This window comes from Onychomys torridus, chromosome 4, assembly GCF_903995425.1.
Source record: "Onychomys torridus chromosome 4, mOncTor1.1, whole genome shotgun sequence".
Taxonomy (NCBI): Eukaryota; Metazoa; Chordata; class Mammalia; order Rodentia; family Cricetidae; genus Onychomys; species Onychomys torridus.
This window is the reverse complement of record NC_050446.1, coordinates 62,753,023-62,770,452: the sequence shown is the minus strand read 5'-3', so window position 1 is coordinate 62,770,452 and position 17,430 is coordinate 62,753,023. Positions and strand designations below refer to the sequence as shown.

Genomic DNA, 17,430 nt, shown 5'->3' with positions numbered 1-17,430 from the left:
GATTCTCTTCAAGGACCTACAATCTCGCTGGCCTCCAGTTTTTTTTTTTTTGCCTCCTTAAATGGTGACAGGTATCATTTCTATTTTCTAAGAATTAGTTATTTCCTACTATGTGGATTCCAGAGAGCCAAACAGGTCTTCCAGATTGGCAACAATTACCTTTGAGTAGGTGAGCCATCCCTGGAAATGTTCCTATTCTTAAGGAAAAGGGAGTTTTCATCCCAAAATAGATGTGAAAAAATTAGTAGAGAGGAATAAGATGGTTAACAGCAGATTTAGAATAATGACATATTTTTCATATTTGTGCTAGATTACATACACTAAATTATTGAGGAAATTAGCTTATGAAATAAGATTCAAGTCTTTTTCTTGATTGAAAATGGATATTCTATTTTTCTTATTCACTTAACATTTTATCACTGTAAATCAAACTAATAGAATAGACTAGGGGGTTTCCAGAATTTCTAGAGCTATTTATCTATTTTAATTGTCTGTTTTTTCATATTTAATATGAGAAAAGTATGTTTTTATTAAAGTATCACTAGATGCACAGGTGAGAATATCAGACAACATATTAGAAGCCACATGATATCATTTATGCAAGCAGCATAAAAATACAAACAAATCTTTAAACAGCATTTTAAAAAACTGATTTCATTGTCCCTTATTCAGAGACTGAGTAAGTTATAACTAGTGACTGTTTGAAGTCCCTGGGATCATCATGTTTGTAAATGGTCATCACAGCACAGAATCCCTGAAATATTTTATCACCCTTCATCTTTTTAATGAACAGTACAAAGTTCTCTTACTTTTATTTATGTTGAGAAAGTATTTTATTTATCCTAAATTGTTTTTTTCCAAATGAATATTTCTATATACTAGGTCAAGGTGCAAGTAATTCCTCAGATATATACTCCACGCCATTTTGCTTCTTCAAATACAGACAATTACATTTTGATGTGCTATAATTTTCTCATTAATACAGATATAAAATACATTGACAAATGTTATGATAACTCTAGCTGTTTTGTCTGTAGATGTTAGGATTCTACATAACTACACATGTAATTAGAGTTGGCTAAATTTTTGCAAACTCTCAGGAAATGTCTATATAATTGACATGAATCTTATATAGTATAACAAAATATAATTTTAAAAGTCTAAATGTAACATTAATTGTATCAAAAATAAAAGATAATTTTTACCCAAGTATGTGAAACTCCACAATCTACAATTTTTAAAAATTTATTTTGCTTTTCACATCTGTAATACATTTATATCTCTACATGAATCTGTCCATCAAGGTTTATCAGCTTTTTGATTTTAAGATTTTGAGTTATATATGTTTAAATATTTGACAAATGGTCATAATCCCCTGTCATTTTTTTGTTATAATCATGAGATGAAGGTGACAGTTTATGTTCTTTTTAGTAAATTAAATTATTAAAAACAATGAAGAAATGAGCTTATGAATTTACGTCTTTTTTGTACAGATGGGCTGATATCAAATATTTTATTATATATACATATGATCTATATTAGTTTGCAAAATAAAACCACCATATACATTTGGAAACTGCTGATGACACTGGTGCCTTTGTTCAGAAAAGACTTTCTGATAAGCTAGAATGCAGACCCACAGCCTCACAGTGGTGACTGACTTCATCCTTATGGGCATCACTGACCACCCTGAGATGAAAGAACCATTATTCAGACCGTTCCTCATCACCTGTCTGATCTCACTGGCTGGCAACTTGGGCATGATCATCCTCACCATGGTGGATTCCAGATTGAAAACACCCATGTACTTCTTTCTCAGACATCTTGCTACTACAGATCTTGGTTATTCAACTGCTATGCGACCCAAAATGTTAAGAAATTTTCTTGTGGATCAAAATACAATATATTTTTATTCTTGTGCTATCCAGTTGTCTTTCTTTATTATGTTCATTGTCAGTGAATTTTTATTCTCTCTGCAATGTCTGTTGACTGGTATGTTGCCATCTGTAAACCACCCCTCTACACTGTCATTATGTCACGAAGAGTATGTTTTTTACTAGTCATTATTCCCTATCTCTATGGTATAATTGTATCACTTCTACTTACCATAAAGATTTTCACTTCGTCCTTCTGTAGCCACAATATCATCAGCCATTTCTACTGTGATGTTCTCCCCTTTTTAACCTTGGCTTGCTCAAATACACATGAAATTGAGGTGATAATTTTAATCTTGTCAGCTTTTAACTTGCTTTCTTCCCTTCTGGTAGTCATTGTGTCCGTATCTATTCATCCTTACAGCTATTCTCAGGATGAATTCAGCTGAGGGCAAAAGGAAGGCTTTCTCTACATGTGGATCCCACCTGACAGTGGTCATTGTCTTCTATGGGACTTTGATATTCATGTACTTGTAGCCTATGTCCATTCACTCCTTTGACACTGATAAAGTGATTTCTGTCTTTTATACCCAGGTTATCCCTATGTTGAATTCCTTAATCTACAGCTTGAGGAACAAAGATGTAAAAGATGCTGTTAAGAAAACAGTGAGAAAGCTGTGCAATATTGTCTTGTAGAGTTTGAATACTGTTAAAGTTTATCCAAATAATTCACAATAGTGAAATAAATATCCATGACAGGAAAAGTAGAAGATATTCTGTCTGTCTGTCTATCTCTCTCATATATATATATATATATATATATATATATATATATATATATATATATATATATGTGTGTGTGTGTGTGTGTATACATATATATGTGTGTTGTGTGTGTCATATATAAATATATATACTAAAATATATATACTAAAAATAAATAAACATAGCAGCACAGAAGCATTGCTTTAGAATGAAAGGGCAACAGAAGAGCTAACAGGATTAAAGTCTCTGAGGGAAGAGAATAAGAGCTTTCAGGACAATTTAAATGGATATTTATTGTGGATATTACAATAAATCATTCAATGTTAATGTGTCTCTTTGTTTTACTATCTACAAGTTAAGTCTTTGTATTTTGTTATTTTTACACATTTGTAACTTGGATATATAGTGAAACTTTCTCAGTTTCTCAAGGTAAAATATATTGCTTAGATATTAAGCCCTCATCCATATCAATGTACTCTTCTATTCATTTTCTACCCAGATACAATGTTCTGTTGTATTATTTTTACATAAGAGCCCAATAGAGCTTACTAGCTTAATATGTTTATTGATTTTACAGGAATTAATTTCAATCCACTATTTAGAGCACATGTATATATAAGTGAATGGACTGATTGTAGTACATGGATTCAGTTCTCTGAAAGCGTTTATTATGTTACTTTTATCCTTTAGTGGCCTAATCATAACTCCTTACTACCCATTTCTCTTTAATGGATAGATTCTGTATACTTTATATACAGAAGACAATATTTGTTTAAAAGTCACATGTTAAAAAATGGCTGTGGAATGAAAAGTCTACCTTATAATGTGATGGCAGTAAGATCAGAACTTCAAGACCAGCCTTTGCCATATAATCGAGGCCATCTGGGATATAAAGATGATTTTACAATGAAGCACTAGGCATTCATAAAGGAATTGCTTTAAGTTTTGTTTTATCTTGAACTGTGGATATGCCATCAAAGCCAAATAAACAAAATATCATCTAAGTGGTGCTGTAATTAATTAAAATGTGTCATCGTGGCAAAGAATATCTTCATCAGCGTGAAAATATCAATGCAAATAATGCTGTTTATTACCCATGGTACTAAAGAAACTTTGCCTTCCTTGAGGTAGGTATTAAGCTAGGTCTTTTGACATTCATATAAGATACTTAAGCCCTGCCTGAACAATGTATCTCACCTGGAATTCATACATCTAATAAAAAATTAATATACATAGTATATTACTGTTACTTTTAAAACTTGCAAAACAAATTAATTTTTTAAAATTTTCTGATAGTGTGAATAATTTTTTGCTTCTAAGCCCAAAAATGACACATATTTGAGACACTATCTGACAGCACAAATCATCATGGATTTGTTCATCCAAATATTTAGTTTTTATTTTTATGGTGGTATGTTCATGTGAATAGGGGTATCCAAAGCAGCCAGAAAGAGGCACTGAAACTCCCTAGAAACTTGAGTTACAGGTGTTTATAATCTATGTGTTGTAGGAGCTAGGAATCACTTCAGATCCTTGGCAAGAGCACTTCGCAATTTTAATAACTTATCCATCTCTCTATGGAGTAAGTATTTAAAGTACTGGGAACAAACAGTCTCTCAGTGAAGAGGAACAATTCAGATCTTTTCCCATAGATTTTGATTTGTTACTTGATAGAGTTTGTTACATTACTATTTTTAAATGGAAGATAAATGAGATATAATCCCTCTGGGATATCTTCCCTGGATTTTAAGCACTGATAATGTAGGCACTTCTCATGAGTTAATAATCCTTGGGAAACTGGATGAAATAGATGAATGTACATATACTCACAAAAGAGAAATTTTTTTAGATTACATATATATTTTGATCATGATGTATAATTTTGATGTAATACTATTAGAGTTATAATATTGCATTATTATAACTATAATAGAATAATTGTAACATTATAGCAATAGTATTATCCTATAATAATATATAACATATGTAATATATAACACCAGAGTATTATACTATAATAATATTATAACCTTTAAATTGACAAAAGTTTACAGGTTGGTCACTTCAGAGAGACAAGGCAAAGCCATCAATAAGCCAAAGATTTCCACTCATCTGAAAACCAAAGTAACAAACAAAAGATTGAAATATTTAGCAGCATTGTATTTTACCAAAGAAGCAAATAAGTTAAGTTTTAGATAAATGAATGAACATTGTATAGGTTCAAAAGTATCCACCTTACAAAATACTATGGATTTGTAGTATGAGATACTAAATTGAGTATCACAAGCTTTTATAAAATATATTTAACTCCCTATATTTTATTTATGAGTACATAGATTCGTACCGACTTATGACACCTTGCATTGGACTGATACCTCCTAGTGCTTACCTCCAACAACAGAGTGAATCTGATAGAATGCAAAGTGTAAATTTATTTTGGGAGGAGCCACCAAATTATTATGGTTCAATATAAGATAGCAATGTCTCAAAAAGTTGCACAAATACTGTATAGAACAGTATGAAGTTGAAGGAAAAATAATTTAGTGAGGTGAATTCACATGACATAAACTATCTTAGTGGTGAGTATTACAGTTCAATATTATGCAACCACCAGCTCTCTCTAGATCAAATTCTGTTTTTGAAATTTTTGTCATGATAATTTAACTAATTTACTTTCCTTTTAGTTTCTCCAAACTGTCCCTTCTCACCTTCAAATGCATGGCCTCTTTTTTCACTACTTGCTAATGTAAACATATGTGTAGAAAGATATGCATATATATTCCGAAATATAATCTTCTCAGTCGTTGTAACGTTACTTGTGTGTAGTTTACAGAGCTGGCAGTTTGGGACTGAACAACTAATCACTGTGCTCTTCCCTGAGGAAGTCACCTCTGCTTCCCCTGGCTTTCCTCTGGTGTCTCTAGTTCTTTGTGCAGGAAGGAGGCCCAGTGTGCTTTCCTCCCTCCAGTTTGGCATGATCATTGCTGGCTTCTTTGTTCACCTCACATTTGCTCAGTGACTTTGATTAGACATTGTGGGTATAGTTTCGGATATTACACCATATTTTAAATTAATTTTTCATGCAATATATTTTGATCATGTTTTTCCCATCCCACAGACCCTCCCTAACCTCCCCTCACCCTATCAAAGCAATTTTATGTTCTCCCTCTCCCTGTCCCTGCTCTTCTCTCTCTTCCTTCCCCTCTCCCTATGCCACTCCCACACACGGACCATAAAAACCAAAATAACAACAGAACAAAACCACAAAACCTAAAATCAGGACAAACAAACAAGAAACAAATAAGACAAAAATGCCAAAACAGAAAAAAAAACTCTTCCATTGCAAAGCTATTTGGTAATCATTCCTCTCCAATCCCTCACTTCCCCGGGGAACTAGAAATAAGTTTTCTAAACCTATGTTTTGTTTTTCTATTGCATTTTTTTGAGAATTATTTGTGGTATAGGTGACCTTAGTACCTTGGCTACTTTTAATTAGTGCAATTTTTTTTCAATTCTCATATCTATTGAACCATATGTTTGAATTCCATTCCTACTTGATGTGATTGCATACTGTTTTCATGAAAGCAAAATGTTAAACTGTATCAAGTGTACTAAGAGTGCTGGCGGCTGTTGGCCTGGACTTTCACTGCAAATCTCCACATTTGTAACTCTTCATGCCTGACACTTTAGTCTGTGTATTAGTAACTTCAGTTTGGCACAACAGTAAACAAATACCATCCCATGTTCTGATTTGATCAAAGTAAATATTTCTCTCTGTTTTGTGTTATGTTTGTGTTTTGATCCAATATGTGTTTATTTACTTTAAAGGGACTCACACAATGTTTCCTTTTCTGTGTCTGTCTTAGCTCATTCATCATTTAAAAAAATGAAAGAAAAAATTGTGTATGAAATAAACAGGAATTTTTCAAATTATAACAAGTTACCCATGTAATTGCAAGCTTTATTTAACTTATTTAATTTCATCTTATACAGATTACCATGATAAAAAATATTTTAAATACAAAGTATTAAATGTATTAAAACAAAACAATATACTTCTTTTTCTTTTATCCATGGATAATTAAGAGTCTTCATCATTGTACCAGGCTCTGCTGACTGTCCATGGGAAGCCTTGCCTTGGAGAGGTGGGAACAGGTGGTTGGTTGGGGGGGAAGGCTGAGGGTGGGAGGAGGGAGGAGAGAGGTATCTGGGGTTGGTATGTAAAATGAATATAAAATTTCTTAATTATAAAAAAGGAAAAAATAAACCAATGCTAAAAACAATTCTTGCTAATTTGCTCAGGCATCTTAAGATGTTTGTAGGCTCTTGACTGTAATCTACAAATAATTATGTCAAAATAATTTGAAAAGTGCCTTTAGAGAAAAGTTTATAAGTCCACACATTTGTATCATGCAGATATATTGTTTAGTGATTATAAAATTATTCAAATAGAATTTTTTTTATTTTTTTAAGAAAATTTGTTTCACACGTATCAGTCAAAGATCCCTCTCTTCCCTCCTCCTGCCTCCCCAGCCTAGCCTTCCCAATCCCCCACCCACCCAAAAGAAGGCAAGGCCTCTCATGGGGAGGCACATCCAACTGAGGCAAGTCAAAGCCCCTCTGCCTGCCTCAAGTGTGCACAAGCTGTCCCATCATAGGTAGTGGGGCTCCAAAAAGCTAGCTCATGCACCAGGGACAGATTCTTACCTCACCGCCAGGGGGCCCCCTAAGCAGATCAAGCTACACAACTGCAGAGGGCTTAGCACAATCCCATGAAGGCTTCACAGCCCTTGATCCAACTTTCATGACTTCTCACTAGCTTGGTTTGATCATCTCTGCAGGTTCCCCCATCATGATCTTGATGCCCTTGCTCATAGAGTCCCTCTTTTCTCTCTTTGACTGGACTCTTGGAGCTCTGCCTGATGTTTGACTGTGGATCTCTGTATCTTCTTCCTTCTGTCACTGGAGAAAGCTCTGTGATGATAGTTAGCATTTTCACCAATTTGATCACTGGGGTAAGCAAGTTCAGTTCAGGCACTCTCTTCACTATTTCTAGTAGTCCAAGCTGGGGTCATCCCTGGGGACTCCTGAGAATTTCCCTAGCACTAGGTCCCTCTCTATCCCCATGATGTCCTCGTCCATCATGGTATATCTTTCATTACTTTCCCACTCGATCCCTGTTCCATCATGACTATCCTGTTCCCCTATGTTCTCACCCCTTATCCCCTACCCTCCATTGCCCACCCCTCATCCCCAGTTTACTCATGGAGATCTCATCCACCTCCCCTTCCCAGGGCAATCCATGTGTCCCTCTTTGGGTCTTCCTTGTTAACTAGCTTCTCTGGAGTTGTGGGTTATAGTCTGGTTATTCTTTGCTTTACATCTACTATCCACTTAGGAGTGAGTACATATCATGTTTGTTCTTCTGAGTGTGGGTTACCTCACTCAGGATGATATTTTCTAGTTCCATCCATTTGCCTGCAAATTTCATTATGTCATTGTTTTTCTCTGCTGAGTAGTACTCCATTGTGTTTATATACCATATTTTCTTTATCCATTCTTTGATTGAGGGGCATCTAGGTTGTTTCCAGGTTCTGGTTATTATGAATAACACTCCTATGAACATAGTTGAGCATGTGTCCCTGTGGTAAAATTGAGCATTCCTTGAGTATATGCCAAAGATTGGTATAGATGAGTCTTGAGGAAGATTGATTCCCTATTTTCTGAGAAACCACCACACTGATTTCCGAAGTGGCTGTGTAAGTTTGTGTTCCCACCAACAATGTGGGAGTATTCCCCTCGCTCCAAATCCTCTCCAATATAAGCTGTCTTCAGTGCTTTTGATCTTAGCCATTCTGACAGATGTAAGATGGCATCTCAGAGTTATTTCTATTTGCATCTCCCTGATGACTAAGGATGGTGAGCAATTTCCTAAATGTCTTTTGGTCATTTGAAATTCTTCCTTTGAGGATTCTCTTTTTATCTCTGTAGCCCATTTTTTAAATTGGATTGTTCATTATTTTGATGTTTAGCTTCTATACACAAATGATAAATGGGCTGAGAAAAAAATCAGAGAAACATCACCCTTTACAATAGCCACAAATAATATAAAACTCCTTGGGGTAACTCTAACTAAGCAACTGAAAGACCTGTATGACAGGAGCTTTAAGTCTCTGAAGAAAGAAATTAAAGATGGAACAATCTCCAGTGCTCATGAATAAGTAGGATTAACATAGTAAAAATGGCAATCTTACCAAAAGCAATCTACAGATTCAGTGCAATCCCCATCAAAATCCCAACACAATTCTTCACAGATCTGGAATGAGCAATACTCAACTTCATTTGGAAAATAGAAAACACACGATAGTTAAAACAATCCTGTACAATAAAGCAACCTCTAGAGGCATCATCATTCCTGACCTCAAGCTTTACTATAGAGCTATAGTAATAAAAACAGCTTGGTATTGGCATTAAAAACTGGTATGTGGACCAACAGAATCGAATTGAAGACCCTGACATTAACCTCCACACCTATGAATGCCTGATTTTTGACAAAGAAGCCAAAAATGTACAATGGGAAAAAGAAAGCATCTTCAACAAATGGTGCTGGAATAACTGGATGTCAACATGTAAAAGATTGCAAATATATCCATATCCATCACCATGCACAAACCTCAAGTCCAAGTATATCAAAGACCTCAATATAAAACTAGTTACACTGAACTTGATAGAAGGGAAAGTAGGAAGTAGTCTTGAACACATTGGCACAGGAGACTACTTTCTAAATATAACACCAGTAGCACGGACACTGAGAGCAATAATCAATAAATGGGACCTCCTGAAACTGAGAAGCTTCTATAAGGCAAAGGACACAGTCAATAAGACAAAGTGACAGCCTACAGAATGGGAAAAGATCTTCATCAACCCAACATCTGACAGAGAGTTGATCTCAAATAGAAATTGAAGCACAGAACATAATCAAGTTTTACTCTGGACACGTGCAGACAAAGTTTGAAATAGGTCCAATGGAAATAAGATGCTTGACCTAATTCTCTAGCTGCTTAACATTTCATATCATTGAAGACTTCAATACTGACTAGCAGGATGTACAAAAACACTCTGAGAGCAACCCCTTTGTGTCAAGTTTATGCCCTGGTTAAAAATGGGAAACAGTATACACATGTGAGTTTTGAGGGTTCCTTGGGGCAAAATAGATATAACGTATCCTAATGTTCTCCTTGACTTCTAGAAAACATGAACAGGCATGTCAGGTTGGGACATGCCAGAAAAAGTTTTCAATGAAGTATTTGCCCAAATTTGCCTTTGTGTACACTATGCTGAAATACATCAGAAATACACATGTGAATATATTCTTGTTGGTTTCTTCATGTAAATCTAATTTGAGTTTGATCTTCTATAGTAAATTTACAATCTACTCATTATCTTTCACTTGTAACATTTTTAGCTACTATATCTGTAGGTATAAATACTTCATAATTCAGTTTTAAAGGAGAGGTGGTAGATTTTATAAATGTTTTGAGCTGCTCTTGCAGGATAATTAGCATATGCATTATGACATATTACTAAATATAGTGATTACATGTAACTATGCATTTATAATTATAGAAATTATGAATACAACACTTAAAAAAGCACAATATGTTGTGTGATACTTCGTGTTCTGACAAATAAAGCTTGCCTGGAAATCACAGGGTGGAACTAGCCACTACTTAACCAGAGAGGTCTGGAGGTCTGTACAGATGGAAGACAGGACTTGATAAGGCAAGTGGAGACAAGATCTCACCCCTTTTGTTCCAAGGATTCAGAGAGGTAAGAAGTCTCTGGTAGCTGCTCCTTTGCTTCTGTGATATTTCAGCTTTTACCCAAATATCTAACTCCTGGTATTTATTGATAAGACAAATTAGGATCATGCTTCAACAATAAACATTTACATATACCATTCATATTTCTGAATATATTAAATCACTTTAATGTGCATATCAATAAATGATATCTCCATCTCTATTTTAAGCTCTCTTTTTATTTATTGTGTACATATCCTCTGTCTATCTGGGTTTGTGAATCTTGAAACTAGTAAATCATCCACTACACATAATTACTGTCTGAATATTTAACAGAGTAGTGATTTTCAAAGCTAAAATGTGTTGTTGCCACCTGATAGGAGGGGAATATTCCTCCTGCAAAACAAAATATTCATAGACATCAAATAATATTATTTTGTAACATAAATCTAGTTTATAGCTATTCTTGTACATCTATGTCTATTTCTTTTTTAAATGCATATAGATATGTGCTATATTATGCATATACATATGATACGCATATTACAGATGGGATTTTAAATACTGAAAATTGAAAGAATTAGACTTATAACATTTACAATAATTTATAAAAATTATTCCAATAATAATAGTTGAACTCTGTTGATCATGCTCATGTTAGAACAGGTTGTCTGGTAAACTAGGTTATAAAACTATAACATCACAGTAGTGACTGAAGTCCTCCTTATGGGCATCACTAATCACCCTAAGCTAGAGATGTCATTGTTTGGATTGTTCTTTATCATCTGTCTAATCTCACTGGTGGACAACTTGGGCATGATCATCATTACCATGATGGACTCCAGGCTGCAAAGACCCATGTACTTTTTCAGATATCTCCCTCCTACAGTTTTCAGTTACTCAATAGCTGTTGAAACAAAAATGTTAAGAAATTTTATTATGGAGAGGCCAGGCCAGCTCCCTAAACCCATGGAAAGACTATCCTCCAACCCTGTCCAAGCCACCCAGCATTATGAAACTATCTCTCCTCTCCTTGTCAGTATATCCAAGCCTATACCTCTAGTAGGCCAAGCCAGCTCCCTGAATCCGAAGTAAGTCTGTCTCCACCCTGCCCGTGCCTGCCCATCATAACCCTAACAGCCTTTTGTCTCCTTGTCACACTAGCCTAGCCCACATTCTGAAGAATCCTCATTCCTCATTAGAAGCCAGGCATCATCCTAAACCACAGAGACCAAGCCCGCTTCCTAAAAACCAGGTAGAAGACTCCTACTCTACCAGAAGCCAGACCAGTATTCTAAAGCCCAGAGAATCCCATTCAGATCAAAGGCCTTGCACATAGCTGGAACTCCAGCCCCTAACATGGATGGTAATCCACTGCTAGACCAGAGACCACTTCAGGGCATCAAATGTCATCTCCAAATCAGGCAGAGACCTTGTACTTAACCATGGGCCACTGTAACCAGAAGGCCAAAGAAGATACAGAAACAAAGGAGGAAAACAACCATTCAACAAAGACAAACCTGAAAACCACCACCTAGACCTATAATCACTCCAAATCCAGATGCCTAAATGTCAACCTAAGAACACAATGAACAACAGCCATGGCATCATGTCATCACCAGAGTCCAACAATCCCAGTACAGCAAGCCCTGAATATTATAACACAGCTTAAGCACAACAAAATAACCTTAGAACCAGCTTTTTTTTTTTTTTTTTTTTTTTTTTAGTTTTTAGAGACAGGGTTTCTCTGTGTAGCTTTGCACCTTTCCTGGATCTCACTCTGTAGACCAGACTGGCCTTGAAGTCACAGAGATCCACCTGCCTCTGCCTCCCGAGTGCTGGAATTAAAGGTGTGCACAACCACCGCCCAGCCCTTAGAACCAACTTTATGAAGATGAAACCAGATCCAAAAAGACAAACTTGGTATATACTCACACTTAAATGGATATTGGATGTAAAGCAAAGGATTACCAGGCTACAATCCACAACCCCAGAGAAGCTAGGTGAAAAGGATAACCCTAATAGGGACATAAATGGAGGGAAAATAGTAAAAATTTTCTGGGTAAACTTGGAGGAGGGATAGAAGGGAAGGGATGAGAAATGGGAACAGAAGAGAAGGAGACTAATACAAGAGATATCTGGGTAGAGGTAACCACTGGGGGTTAGGGAGAAACCTGGTACTAGGGAAATCCCCAGGAGTCTACAAGGATGACACAAACTAAGACTCATAGCAATAATGGAGAGGGTGTCTGAAATTACCTTCCCCTACAATCAGATTAGTGATTGTCATTATAGAATCTACATCCAATAACTAATGGAAGCAGTTGCAGTGATCCACAACCAGGTACTGGGCTGAGCTCCTAGACTTCAGCTGAAGAGTGGGAGGAAGGATCACAGGATCAAGTGAGGTCAAGATCATGATGGGGGAAACCACAGAAACAGTTGACCCAAGTTGGTGGGAGCTCACAGATTCTGGCCTGTTAGCTGGGGAACATGCATGAGACTAAACTAAGCCCCCTGAATGTGGGTGACAGTTATGTGGCTAGATCTGCTTGGAGAGCTCCTGGCAATGGGACCAAGATTTATCCTGGGTGCATGAAATGGTTTTTTGGAACACATTCCCAAGGATGGATATCTTGTTCAGCCTTGACACAGCAGAGACGGGCTTGGTCTTACCTCAACTTTATATGATAGACTTTGTTGACTTCCCAAGGGAGGCCTTACGCTCTCTGAGGAGTGGGTGGAGGGTGGGATTGAAGGAGATGGGGGGCAGAAGAGGGAGAGGGAACTAGGATTGGTATGTAAAATGAAAAAAATGTAAATAATTAAATTTTTTAAAAAAGAAATAAAAGTAAACTAATAAATCCCTTAAAGAAATCAAGGAAAAGACAATCAAAAGTGGAAATTAATAACTCCCTTAAAGAATGTCAAGAAATCCAAGAAAAAAAAAACAAACAGTTGAGAGAAAGGAATAGAACTATTCAAGAACTGAAAATGGAAATAGAATCAATAAAGAAAACTCAAACTGAGGGAATCCTAGAAATGGAAAAATCTAGTAAGCTAATAGGAGCAATAAACCTAAGAATCACTAAGAGAATACAAGAAATGGAAGAGAGAATATTATACATTAAAGACATGATAGAAGAAATAGATAAATTGGTCAAAGCAAATGTTAAATCTAAAAAATCCATGATTCAAAACATTCAGGACATCTACAGCCCTATAAGAAGACCAAAGCTAAGAATAATAGTAATAGAAGAAGATTCCTGGCTCAAAAGGCCACAAAAATATTTTTAACAAAATCATAGAAGAAAATGTACCTAACCTAAAGAATGACATTTCCATAAAGGTACAAGACGCTTACAGAACACCAAATAGATTGGACCAAGCAAGAAAGACTCCTTGCCACATAATAATTAGAACTCTAAACACACAGAACAAAGAATGAATACTAAAAAGCTACAAGAGAAAAAAGCCAAATTACATAAAAGGAAGACCTATTAGAATTATACCTTATTTTTCAACAGAGACTTGGAAAGCTAGAGGACCTGAACAGATATGCTGCAGACTCTAACAGACCACAGATAACAACCAAGACTACTATAAGAGCAAAACTTCAATCACCATCAATGCAGAAAATGAGATATTCCATGATAAAGTCAAATTTAAATAATATCTTTGAATAAATTAAGCCCTACAAAAGGTACTAGAAGAAAAACTCCAAACCAAGGAATTTTACATTCAAGAAAATATAAGCAATAAATACTTTCACAATAGAATATGCCAAAGAAGGAACACACACACACACACACACACACACACACACACACACACACACACACACACTACCAACAACTACAACAAAACAATAGGAAATAGCAATTATTTGTCAGTAATATCTCTAAATGTCAGTGTACTCAATTCCCCCTCAAAAGACAGACTAGCAGAATGAATGTGAAAATAAGATACATCCTTCTGCTCTATACAAGAAGCACATATCAACATCAAAGATAGATATTTGATGGATAGATTTTCCAACCTAATAGCACCCAAAAGCAGTCTGGTGTAGCTACTCTAATACCTAACTAAATATTCATACCAAAATTATTCAAAAAATGGGGAACGACACTTCTATTCATCAAAAGATTAATCCACAAAGATGATCTTTCAGTTCTCAACATCTAAGCCCAAAACACAAGGATACTCACATCTATTAAAAAAAAAAAAAAAAAAAGGAAAGAAAAGAAAATGTCACGAGAACTCAAATTGACCTTCACACATTGATAGTAGGATACTTCAATACCCCACTCTCACCAATGGACAGGACACCCAGATATAAACTAAATAAAGAAATAGAGGAGTTGACAGATGTTATGAACCAACTGGACCTGACAGCTATCTCCAGAACATTTCACCCAAACACAAATGAATTATCTTCTTCTCAGCGCCTCATGAAACATTCTCCAAAATTATCCACATACTCAGTGAAAAAGCAAATCAACAGATATAAGAAAGTTGAAATAACATCTATATCCTATTATACCACCACATATTAAAGCTGGATTTTACAAGGATAGAAACAACAGAACGCCTAAAAAAATCATAGAAACTAAATAATTCCCTACTGAATGATTACTGGGTTAATGAAGAAATGAAGGAAATTGAAGTCTTCCTAGAATTCAATGAAAATGAAGGCAAAACATACCCAAATTTATGAGACAGAATGAAAGCAATGCTAAGATAAAATTGCATAGCATTAAGTGCCTTTATAAAGAATTTGGTGGCTCCCATCAGCCAAGGAACTCCCATCTGGTCCAGAGGTGAGTGCCTGGGGTTATAGGCAGAGAGGCACCCTCCTCTATGTCCCACTCCTGGGCACCAACCCTGGAAGACCTGCCCAACTCTGCCCCAGTTTCTGGCCATTCAGCCAGCCCTGTGGGAAGGCTCTCCTTTTCCAAGACTGCAGGCAGACCCTGCAATCTCCACACCCTGCCCCCACACCCATATGCCAGAGACCCCGGCCACATCCTGAGACTTAGAAAACAGCCCCCAGCTTCCATCCTGCCCTGGAACTCCCATCTGAACCAGAGCCCCCAGCTACCATCTGCCACAGAACTCCTATCTGGACCAGAGCTTCCATCCTTCCACAGAACTCCCATCTGGACAAGAAGAGCTCCCATCTGGACAAGATAAGCAGACCACAGGGAATGGCTGAAACTCAGAGTTTAGCCCCCAGCTCCCATCCAGGCAGCACTCTAATCTGGACTAGAGCTAACATCCAGGCCAGAGCTTCAATCTTGACCAGAGAGAGGCTCCCTAAATCTGTCAGCTCTGTCTCGGCCAAGTGCACTAATAAGACCAAGAACAAATCCACAAGGAGATGGGCAGATGGCAAAGCAGAAGTACATACAACAAAATAAAGAACAATACGACATCACCAGAACCTAGCCCTACTCCAACAGCTAGACCTGAACATCACAGAATGGAAGAAGCAGAAGAAATCAACCTTATAAGTAACATCATGAAGAGGCTAGATCCTTATATAGAAGAAACAAAAAATAAATTGGAGGAAAAGACAAACAAAAAATGGGAAGAACACTATAAAAAAACTAGAGGAAAGGACAAATAAAGCAGAAGAAAACAATAAGTCCCAGAAAGAAAATCATGAAAACGTGACAAAACAGACAAGGGAAATGGCCCAAGATCTGAAGAGGGAAATAGAAAAAATGAAGAAGACACTAGCAGAGGGAATGATGGAAATAGAAAATCCGAGTAAACCAACAGGAACTTCAGATGCAAGTATAAACAACAAAATGCAAGAGAGGCAAGAGAGGATCTCTGGTGTTGAAGATACATTAGAAGAAGTAGATTTATCAGTCAAAGAAAACACTAAGACCAACAAAGTCATGACCCAAAATGTCCAAGAAATTTGGGACACCATGAAAAGACAAAACCTACAAATAATAGGAATAGAGGAAAGAGAAGAATACCAACTCAAAGGCACAGAAAATATATTTCACAAGTTCATAGAAGAAAATTTTCCCAACATAAAGAAGGGAATGCCTATGAAGATACAAGAAGCCTATGGAACACAAAACAGACTAGACCCCCCCAAAAAAGTCCCCTGGCCAAATAATAATTAAATAACTAAACATACAAAATAAATAAAGAATATTAAGCAGAAAAGGAAAAAGGCCAAGTGACTTATAAAGGCAAACACATCAGAATAACACCGGATTTCTCAATGAAGACTTTGAAAGCCAGAAGGACCTGGACAGATATAATGCAGACAGTAAGAGACCATGGATGCCAGCCTAGACTAATATACCCAGCAAAACTTTCAATCATCATAGATGGAGTGAACAAGACCTTCCAAGACAAAACAAGATTTAAACAATGCTTATCCATAAACCCAGCCCTACAGAAAAGACTAGAAGGAAAATTCCAACCTAAGGAAGGCAGATACACCCATGAAAACACAGGCAATAGATAATATCACAGCAGTAAACCCCAAAAAAGAAAAGGACACACATACTACCACCAAAAAATAAAAATAATAACAGGAACAAACATCACTGGTCATTAATATCCCTTAATATCAATGGACTTAATTCACCTATAAAAAGACACAGAGTAGCAGAATGGATATGGAAACAGACCCATCTTTCTGCTGCATACAAGAAACACACCTCAAATTCAAAGATAGACACCTCCTAAGAATAAAAGGCTAGGAAAAGAATTTCCAATCAAATGGTCTTAAGAAGCAAGCTGGTGTAGCCATCCTAATATCCAGAAAAATAGACTTCAAACTAAAATCAATCAAAAGAGATGATGAAGGACATTACATATTCAACGAAGGAAAGATACAACACGATGAAGTTTCAATTCTGAACATTTATGCCCCAAACACAAGGACACCCACAAATGTAAAAGAAACATTACTAAAGCTTAAATCACATATAAAACCCCACACATTTTAGTGGGAGACT

The 17,430-nt window shown here is 36.2% G+C and overlaps 1 protein-coding gene across 1 annotated transcript in view; it reads left to right on the top strand.

Moving 5' to 3' along the window:
• Window positions 1-1,628: 1,628 nt before the first annotated feature.
• Window positions 1,629-17,430, top strand: part of LOC118582303 (olfactory receptor 8K3-like) — a 29,226-nt gene continuing 13,424 nt past the window's right edge. Inside the window, 1 exon segment of the mRNA XM_036185050.1 lies at window positions 1,629-1,666. Within this exon segment, the coding sequence (XP_036040943.1) occupies window positions 1,629-1,666 (38 nt within the window).